Here is a 10,197-nt window from a genome sequence, read left to right as displayed (position 1 = left end):
TGAGCTAACATCCATGCCCATCTTCCTCCACTTTATATGTGGGACGCCACAGCATGGCGTGCCAAGTGGTGCCATGTCTGTACCTGGGATCCGAACTGGCGAACCCTGGGCTGCTGAAGTGGGACGTCTGAACTTAACGGCTGAGCCATGCGGCTGGCCCTACTTATTTCTTAATGATTTTATTTTTTTCAGTATTTGAACAATGTTTCATCGAATATTTCAGTACTGCATTTTGAAAAGAGTAAGAACCTCACAAGATTTTATGGTAATTAACATTTTAAAGCTAATTTATTAAGCCAAAGTAGGAATTTTTAATAATTTTACTAGCCACAAAAATATATGAAGCCAATCCACAGAAAAGGGACTGAAAGAGGGAACAACTCTTGAGAGCCTTCCTGGGAAGCCTTTGGGGTCGCTCCATTCCGTGCTGTGGATCATTCCGGGATTCCGTTCCTGCTGGCCGTTTCGCAGGTGTGTTTTTGTCTCAGACTCCAGTAGACCTAAGCAACAAACGGCCCAGTTAGTGCAGAGAACGGAGACAAGGGAGGAGCGGTGAGCACGGCGCCCGCGGTGAGGGTGGGTGCTGGGTCTCGGTTTCCTCGGTACCCTCTGCAAGGTTAAGGAAGTGCTCGCTGGGAGTGGTCCAGAGCCGTCTGTATTTCATGTGCACAAGAAAAGTCAAATATGAATATGTCTGCGGATATTCATGCAAAATGCGTTGTACCTACAGCAAATAATCCTTGAGAAAAGGATGGGCCCCTCTTTGGGACCTTTTTAGGATGTGGAACCTGACCGGACTTGAGTGGGATGTGTGAGAGGGAGAGAGAGGAGAGGCGGGGCGAGGCAGGGAGTGCATTCTGTGTAGGACTTCACGCGATCAAAGCCAGAGAAGGGCTGCCCAGACTATGTTTGCAGAAAAGTGAGCCCAGCTGAGCCGTTTCACAGCTTGCACTGTGGGGCGTGAGCCGGTGGAAATTCAACTAGGGAATAGACTGCAAAAGGTCTTGGGGCAGCCAAGAGTCGGTGAGTGGTTCCTGAATGGCCAGTTTCTCTTCCTGTCCCCATTCCTACGTCTGAAGTTCCAGTTCTTGCATGTGAGTGGGTAGTGGAGGGAAGGCATGGGGAGGCCAAGAGTTAGCTCCAGTCAGAACGCCCGCTCCCAACCTCAATTCACTGTCTTCATTACATATCACACCAGTCATCTTACTTTTACTCGTGTGTTTATTTTATTGTCTGTCTCCCCAGAAAGCTCCATGAAGACAGAAAGACGGTAACTACGATGACTGCTCTTCACTGGATCCTCAGCCCCTTCCACAGAGCCTGTAACGGGACAAGGATCTAATAAGTCTTTGTTTTTGAGTGAGTGGCTGAATGAATGCAAGTATATTGCTGTGAAGTCAAAATAATGATCTCCTTTTTTACGAAAGCGGAAACAAGCTCAGAGAAAACAACTCCTGTGGTAGCCAGCATTCAGGACGGCCCGATGATCCCGGCCTCCTGGCTTTCGTGTCCCTGCACAGTTCTTTCCCACGATGAATAGGGCTCACTTGTATAAATGGAATGGAAATGTATAAATTGTGGAAATGACAGCGTGTCTTCTGAGCTAGCTTATAAAGCACTGTAGGGTCTCACTTATATGTAGCATCTAAAAAATCCAGGGGCTGGCCCTGTGGCTAAGTGGTTAAGTCCACACACTTTGCTTCGGCGGCCCAGGGTTTGGATCCTGGGGGAGGACATGGCACCGCTCGTTAGGCCCTGTTGAGGTGGCGTCCCACATCCCACAACTAGAAGGACCTGCAACTAAGATATACAACTATGTACTGGGGGGATTTGCGGGCGAAAAAAGCAGGGAAAAAAAAAAAGAAGATTGGCAACAGTTGTTAGCTCAGGTGCCAATCTTTAAAAAAAAAAAAAAAAGGTACAAACTTCCAGTTATAAGATGAATAAGTCCTGGGGATGTAATGTACAGCATGGTGGCTCTAGTTAACAAGACTGTATTGTATATTTGAAAGTCGCTAAGAGAGTCGATCTTAAAAGTTCTCACCACGCACACAAAAGAATGGTATCTATGTGAGGTGATGGATGTGTTACCTAACCTTAGTGTGGGAGTCATTTCACAGTATATACATATATCAAATCATCACATTGTATGCCTTAAACTTACAGAGTGTTGTAAGCCCATTATGTCTCAATAAAGCTGGGAGTGGGGCCAGCCCCACGGCCAAGTGGTTGAGTACACATGCTCCACTTTTGTGGCCCAGGGTTTGCCAGTTCAGATCCTGGGCACTGACATACACACTGCTCATCAAGCCATGCTGTGGTGGCATCCCACATAGAAGAACTAGAATGACTTAGAACTAGGCTATACAACTATGTACTGGGGCTTTGTGGAGGAAAAAAAAAAGAGGAAGATTGGCAACAGATGTTGGCTCAGGGCCAATCTTCCTTAGCAAAAAAATAAATAAACAAATAAATAAATAAAGCTGGGGGAAAAAATAGACACTGTGACTTCCACCCTATTCTTTTTCCAGATCATTTGCTTGTGGGGGAAGCCAGCTGCCATGTTGTGAAGACATTCAAGCAGCCTTTATGAAGTGGTTCACATGGCAGAGAACTGAGGGCTCCTGCCGGCAGCCAGCGTCAACTTTCTGGCCATGTGGCTGAGCCATCTTGGAAGCAGATCCTTCAGCCTGGTGAGGCTTTGGGAGGACTCCAGCCCTGGCCAACAGCTTGACTGCAACTGTATGAGAGACCCCAAGACAGAACCACCCAGCTAAGCTGCTCCCGAATACATGACCCACATAAATTGTATGAGATGATAAATGCTTGTTGTTGTTTTAAACCACTAAGTTTTGGGGTAATTTGTTATGCAGCAATAGATAACTAATACAGCTCCCAAAGTTCCTATAACTGAGTTTCTCGGGATAAGGTCACATGGCAGGGGTCAGGCTGGAAAACTTCCCAAAGTGCCAGACCATCAGGTCATGATGACTGACTGGTGCTGTATCCTCCTCCCGGCTTCAAGGACTCTGAAAACGGAAGTTTCTTAGGCGGCCACAGGGCCAATGGCCAGGTGTCTTCAGGAGTACATTACAGCAAACACAAGAGGTGCAGAAAGCAAGAATTTTCTCCAGATCTTAGAAAAATGGGCTTTTGTGTTTGAGCTCATCAAAGCCTGACACCTTCTCCAACCCAGTTTGCAAACTGTTTTGAGGCCCATACTAGGCTTATTTTTGCCTTCCTACTTGCCTGTGTCTGAGGGATGCTTTGAGGTCAGATCATCTTTTTTCATCCCCATGGATAAGACACAAACACCCGCAAAGCTGACTCACAAAAGGAGACTGACCAGTGCATTGTGGGAGCTGGAGGCAGGATCCTAAGACCACAAGATTTTTCACACCCAAGTTTTGTATTTGAAATTCAAGAATGGGACACATTAAGTTATAACGGAATGAGCATGGTTTTTGCGCTGTATAAACGTGAGTTCAAATCCCACCAGCTGTACAATCCAGACCATCTTATTTGTTTCTCTGAAATTCAGTTCTCTTTTTTGGAAGACATAATTGAGAAAATATGGGTAGTGATTAGCACAGTGTCAAATACACTTAGTAAGTGTGCTTCCTCCCAAATCTGAGGAAGGATGATAACAGTGATGAAAGAGTTTGTGATGTTGAGAAGCCAAGTCTGTTGTCCAGCTGACCTTGTCTTTTTCATGGACTCTGTGTCACCTCTCTGATCCTCAGGCTCTTCATCAGGAAAATGGCAAAAAAAATAACTCACATTTATTGAGGAGTATGTGCCAACCACTGCTCTAAGTCTTTTTGCATGTATTAACTAATTCATTTGATGCTCACCGTCCCACAGGGAAGATATTTTTATTTTATACATGAGGTAACCGAGGCAGAGAGAGGGGTGTGTCCATTAGCCCAAGGGCACACAGCCATTAATGCACACAGCACACAGCCCAAATGGCGTAGCTCCCAGAGCTGACACCCTTTTTTGTGTGGACTATTCAAATATAAAACCAACAAAGAACATAGTCATTGCAGGAAAATAACAAACAATCATGGTGGTGGAGAACAGTAGTGCTCACTAACGATAAAGGCCTCTGTATCAGTAGGATCGTATGACTATTATCCATCAACGGAAGGGGAGCGGGCCCTCAACAGGTATTGCTTTAAGCACATTAAGTCGGAGAAGTTTAAGAATGTGTCTTTTCCACCTATTTTCTCATCTGAACTTGTGGAAGGAAACGACTTTGAGATGACACACTTGCAAGTGTAAAGCAACGTGTGTACATGAATTTCTCCTGGAATAGAACCAAATAAGAGAGCCCCCCAGCATGCATTGGACTGTGAAGTGGGTGAGAATCAAGCTTTTCTTATGTTTCACTATTGAATTCTGGGGTCTGTTTCTTCCTGCAGCATAGCATAGCCTATCCTAACTACAGAATCACTAAATGGTAGTAATGATTATTTTTCTCAAATAAAATATAGATAATCATGAAAGGAAAATATCAAAAAGTTGATATGATAAGTAGAATTCTTTCTTCTTGAGCAATAAGAAAGACATTTTGAAAGCCCAGGGCTCAAGGGATTGGTTAAATGATATTGGGAGGGGATGGGTAGGAAGGGGCCAAGAAGAGAGAAAAGAGAAAGTGGTGCTAAGGCAATCATGTCTTTGTGAAAGATGTGCCAGGGCCCTAAGTGGACCCAAGCCACCACCCCGACTTATTCCAGAGTCAGAGAAGCAGAGCATTCCTGGAGGAGCGGCCCCAGGGTCTGGAGGCCTCCTGAGAAACCCTTCTAACCAGTGGGGCCGTGCTCCCTCTCCACCCTGTGGACTTAAGGCCTCAGAGTGTGCTCAGCATCAACTGTCCCAGCTTCCTAGGCAGGAGGAAAGGCAAATTTTTTTTCAACAGAGATTCTTTAATAGTTAAATAAAAACTAGGAATAAACTACTGCTTTTTGTTCTGTCCCTCAACAAACCTGGAGAACGTCTGGCCGCTTTCCTCTGTATCATCATCATCTGACTGAAGACTCTTCAAATGTCAAATGTCTCTGCAGGAATGGTGCCAGAGATGACCTTGGAAGATCACGTACCTCCTCTAACCTCGGAGGAAATACAAATGGTCCTGTTTATTCCCAGGATGGGGATGGGTCTGAACAAGATGGGGGGACTAGTGTGGGGATGAGGGGATTCGAAGTAAGGAGGGGGTCAACATCCGTAGCAACATTGTTTTCTATATGGGGAAGCTGAGTCACTAAAACCATCATAAATGCATAAAAGAAGCCTGATGGGGTGGAACCTCCTGGTCCAGGAACAAGGAGAACTGAGTCTGTCTCTGTCTGGTCGATCCTAGGCCTGCGAGTTAATTTTTGTGGACCTCACTTTCATCATCTTTTAAATGCAAGACCCTGAGTATGATAATAGCTGTCCTACCCACATTCCTAGAGCTGTAGAAATATGACAAAATATGTTGGAAAATTGCCGAGTAAAATAGTACTTTGGTACACACCTGGATTTTAACCGCAGTTTCACCTCTTTTTATCTGGGCAAATTACTCAACCTTTCTGGAGTATCTATTTCTTGCTGTGAAAAGCAGCAGCATATTTCCAGATAAAGTGACTCGATCTTCAATTTGCCTCATTACTACAGTATTAGAATGTCCTCGCACTGGGCTGTTTCTATACAGAGCTCCCAGCTTAGGCCGAAGGACCATGCTATAGTGAGGACCAGGGCACCACATTGGGAATCTTAATGTCTTTAGCAAAGACACATATTTAGCTAGTTGTGAGCAAAGTGACTTTTTCTGACCAGCAAGCAGGTGTTCCCTTTCCATCCTCAGATCTGACCTCCTTCTGCCCAGGGAGGGCGGGAGAGGCCTGGTGTCACACAGCCCCACTTAAGGGCCCCCTTTAGGCTCCTGCAGGGGGTTAGGAAGCAGCTGGAGGGATGAGCTAGGTCCTGGTTGTGGGATTTTTCTGTTTGTTTTAATTCAGGCGCAGGCACAGCTGTTGAAGAAACCGCAGACTCTGCAGAAAAGCGCGAGTGTCAGCCCCTTCGGCGGAGTGTCAGCCCCTTCGGGCGGAGGAAGAGCTCAGGAGAAGCTCTTGGCCCACCGTCTGGGTTCTGGCCCTTGAGGCAGGGAGGAAAGATATAGACTTCTATTACCTGCCATCTTCAATATTCACAGCAACCAGAAGAGGGGAAGTTGCTGGAATCTGGGTGAAGTTCCCCAGCGGGATCCCAGTAAGACTCCGCTGTGCTCCCTTAGGGGGGTCTGTGATGTCCTGTTCTTTGAAAAACTGAAACCCAGCCAATGGCCTCCTTCTTTCTGTTCCAAGTGCCTAAGACACAGAGAACTGAAGGCCCTGATTCAGAAGAGAGTCATGCTGACCCTCTTGAAAGGCGGTGGGGGAGCGCTCCCCAGGGAGCAGTTCCTGCCAGCGCTGGACAAGACCAAGTTCCTGGGCCCGCAGGGGCTGACCGTGACCCAGTTCCAGGGCGTCATGCGGTAGGGGACATGGAGCCCTCGGGGGCGTGTGCCCTGCAGCCCTGGGCCTTGGAGATGGTGGGATCTGGCAGCGTGAGAAGAGGAAGAATTTGTGCTTCACCTTTTCCCTTCAAGTGTGTCTTTAAAAAGGATGATCTCATGAATAACCAACTTTTAAAAGGTGGCAAGTACCTTGCTAGCAATTCTAATGACAGTGAGAGCTCCGGATATTGATGTAACAGCTGTTCTCTCTCTTATTTCAACATTTTACTGGTACTGAGTTGTAATGTCTGACTTCAGATTTCTCTAAGAATTTCCCAAAGGAAACTTTGGAAACTAGTCCAGAGAACCCTCTGGTTTCAGGTGTTTTAAAAGCCCAATGACAGCATTTTGCCCCTGGTATTCTCCCCCCTTGTGGCAGGGAGGGACGTGCGCTGTGCACCTGCGGGCATCACTGAGCACACGAGCCAGACCTTCCCCACATGCAGCCTCCACCAGCTCGGAACAAGGAAAGGCGAAGTGAAGCAAACGTTGCTGACTTTAACAATAAGGTTTAAGGGATTGAAGTTGTTACCTGCCAGCTGGACTCAATAAAAATGATATGAAACTAACAATAGCTGAGCGGGGGCTCCGTAAACCTGGCTGGTGCGTGAGTCTCCTGCGCGGGCAACAGCCTCTCACAGGTTTGGGCCGACGCAGATGGTTTCTTTAGAACCTTTGCGATGATGTTTTTGAGCTGTTAGAACACTCTGCATTGTCCTCAGACCTGCTAAGGGTGAGATTAATCCAGTGGAACGGGGGCAACTCAAGAAAAACCAAAGTCTGGCTTCGATCCCAACTCCTGTCAGGCTCCAGACTGCTGGGGGCATCAGTGGCTTCACCAGCAAGTGAGTGTGACCCCATTCCGTCCTTTTCCCGTGTACGGCGCCTCTCATTTTCCTACACTCCCCATTCTCCAACGCAGTAACGCGTTTAAGCGTATTGATACCTAGTGCTCACCACGCGTCAGACGCTGTGCTGGCCTCTGCGCATAGAATAATGCACGAGACAGAAATTCCTGCCCTGGACGGTTCCAGACCACAGAGTTCTCACTCTTGGGGGCTCCTGGACCTTAATGAAACGAGAGGCTGGTAGCAGAAGAAAGGAGAGGAAGGTGCAGTTTCTAAACGCAAGAGCTCATTGCAACAGGCTGCCTTCAGCTCCGCCCTTCCGGTGCAGAACAGACATCTGCCTGCCCGGGGAGAGCAGCACAATGGTGGGCGCTGGGTTATTATCTTTAGATTATCCAGACTTAACCGGATTCTGAAACTGTCTCCCCTCCCACGCACCACGTGACCTTAGCCTCTCCTCCAGGGGCCAGGAGTGCCCCGCTGTGCCCCTAATGTTTGGTGGGGGGCGGTTAGACAAGGTTAGCCATTACGGACAGACTCAACTCGCTATGCTGTCAAAAACGATTCAGAATGCCCGTGAAGTCCAGCCGGTACGGCTGCGCCTCTGCATCCTCATCCCAAGAGGAGGAACTTCAGACTTTCGCGCAGTAATTCCTTCCCGAACGTCCCGCAAAGCTGCTTAATTCATGTGTCAGAGCCCACAGCAATATACCTTCTCTTTGCACCACACAGGAATTCTGAACGTTAAATTCATAGCAAACGGAGACGGTTTTGCCCCGCATTTTCGAGCTATGGATATTTTTCTGGTTAGTGATAGAATGGCCTTGCAGTCTGAGCCAGTCTGAGAGTCCTGGGCATTTTAAATCCCAGGAAAGTGAACAGAGTCTAACACTCTCTCAGCGCCGCAGGGACACTGCAGAGAGATGGAGAAGCGCCTTGGGCACGTCCTTTAATTTCTTTTACTATTTTATTTTTAATTGTGAGAAAATACCATCTTAACCATTTCTAAGTGTGCAGTTCAGGGGCATTAAACACCTTCACCTCGTTGTGCAACCTTCACCACCCTCCGTCTCCAGAACTTTTTCAGCTTCCCGCACTGAGAGCCTGTACCGCTGACTCGCCCTTGCCGCTCTCCCTGCCCCGCAGCTTCCTTCCCGTCTCTGTGAATTTGACTGCTCCAGGGACCTCATGAATGTGGAATCCTACAGTGTCTTTTTGTGACTGGCTTATTTCACTTCGCATAAGGTCCTCAAAGTTCACCCATGTTGTAGGATTTGATTGACAGAATTTCCTCCTTTTATAAGTATGTATATACCACGTTGTGTTTATCCATTCATCCGTGGATGGACGTTCGAGTTGTTTCTATGAGATTGTTTAACTTCCGTGCCGCGGATTCTTTATCTGTTATTAGGGAATCAAATAGGACGAGGGCTGAGGTTTTGTGCAAAAAGTTAAGTCAGGACCAGATACAAATTACTGGTTCAGCAGTGACTCCTGTGGGCAGACAAATGGATAGAAATGACACTTGGAAAGACTCCGGGCAGCGACGGGGCGGCAGGTGGAGGGCCTGTGCTTCTAGAGCAACGTTTCTCCCAGTGAGCTCCGCCTGCTTCACGACCCTGCAGCTTCCTGGGCTGCTTCCTGGATCTTCTCAAGTGAACTCCGGGGCTGGAGCCCAGGAGTCTGCACCTCCCTCAGGCCTCTCCTGGGCGGCTCTCAAGCTTCAGGAGGACACACTGGAGCAGGGAGGCGGGGCATCTTGGGTAGATAAGTTTACACTGGCCGAACCAGGGGAGGCTTTGGTCAGGGCCTGTTCCCTGCAGGCTGCATCCCCTTCCTGCCCCCTCACTCTCCTCCATCCCAGGAGCCGCATGGTCCTCGGGGCCACTGAAGCCTTTCACCTGCTGGTGAACCACAGGAGTGTGGCCAGCGTGAGCGTGACCGTGGCAGAGATCTACAGGGACTGCAAGGACGAGGACGGCTTCGTGTACATGACCTGCACCTCCCAGGAGGTGTTTGGGGGCTTGGGGTCGGCAGCCGCATCCTGGGGGCAGACCCTGCCATCCTCTCCAGCGCGTGTTGACACAGTCCTCTGACCACTGCCCCGGTGCTGGCGCGGGGCCTGGTTGCTCCTGCGTTTGGACGGTCTGGGCAGGGCTGCCTGCAGTGACGGGCACCAGCCACCACAGGAAGGCCAGCCACCCTGGTCTCCTTTTTTAAGCTCAGGCTCTTGTGCTCTCAATCTCATTCAGAAATTGTGCTGGCTCTTAGGAATTTTGTAAACAGTCCATCTTTTCTGAGTAAAAAACAATGGAGTCGTGTGGAGTCATGTCCACTGTATGATGGTTTTGCGTGGTGGGCTGGAGATGTGTTTAAGTGTCTTCCTGGAGGAGGCGGCAGGCCACCGAGGAGTCTGATTTCACCTGTGTGGGCAGGAAGGAGTCCCTGTGCACTGGTCACGGAGAAGCTCGGCCTGTGGCCGGGTCTCCGGAACCACGTGGAGCCAGTGGAGCTTTCCTGTGTCATTAGACAGGTTACTGGTGTATTTCCACAGCATTCACTCCACCTGGTTCTTCCCTCTTATATTCCTTCTGTCTGTCTCTGCCACGTTGATTTATGCCAAAGTTGCAACTACTAGGTTTCAAGTAATTTAAATGGTTAGTCTTCCTTAGAATAGAATTTTTAAAACAATAGCTTGCATTTAAGTCCTTATTATGGACCAGGCTTCATTCAAAGCATTTTATGTCTATTAATTCCTTGTAATCGTCCTGTGTGTTAAGTATTATTATTCCTGTTTTAACGATGAGGAAA

The 10,197-nt window shown here is 48.1% G+C and overlaps 1 protein-coding gene and 1 long non-coding RNA gene across 3 annotated transcripts; both read left to right on the top strand.

Annotated features, from left to right (window-relative positions):
* The first annotated feature begins 481 nt into the window (after positions 1–481).
* LOC103559024 (uncharacterized) lies at positions 482–2,842 on the top strand. Of its 2 annotated transcripts, none has more exons than XR_546881.2 (3): positions 482–552; positions 1,246–1,359; positions 2,532–2,842. It is a non-coding gene; the product is annotated as an uncharacterized lncRNA (long non-coding RNA). The 2 variants fall into 2 exon arrangements; XR_011535304.1 differs by having other exon boundaries at positions 504–1,023.
* Positions 2,843–3,451: 609 nt separating this feature from the next.
* LOC103559026 (microtubule-associated proteins 1A/1B light chain 3C) lies at positions 3,452–9,482 on the top strand. The gene is made up of 4 exons (XM_070601998.1): positions 3,452–3,479; positions 6,003–6,073; positions 6,348–6,517; positions 9,251–9,482. The coding sequence occupies exons 1-4, from the start codon at positions 3,452–3,454 to the stop codon at positions 9,480–9,482; spliced, it is 501 nt and encodes a 166-aa protein (XP_070458099.1).
* Positions 9,483–10,197: the final 715 nt, after the last annotated feature.

This window comes from Equus przewalskii, chromosome 31, assembly GCF_037783145.1.
Source record: "Equus przewalskii isolate Varuska chromosome 31, EquPr2, whole genome shotgun sequence".
Lineage (NCBI taxonomy): Eukaryota > Metazoa > Chordata > Mammalia > Perissodactyla > Equidae > Equus > Equus przewalskii.
This window is presented reverse-complemented; position numbering and strand designations above follow the sequence as displayed.

Coding starts and splice junctions, on each gene's coding strand:
- LOC103559026 (XM_070601998.1), top strand. CDS start 3,452: ATGAGCATGGTTTTTGCGCTGTATAAAC. Junction 3,480..6,002: donor GGTTTTTGCGCTGTATAAAC/GTGAGTTCAAAT, acceptor GTTTTAATTCAG/GCGCAGGCACAGCTGTTGAA. Junction 6,518..9,250: donor CAGTTCCAGGGCGTCATGCG/GTAGGGGACATG, acceptor CCTCCATCCCAG/GAGCCGCATGGTCCTCGGGG.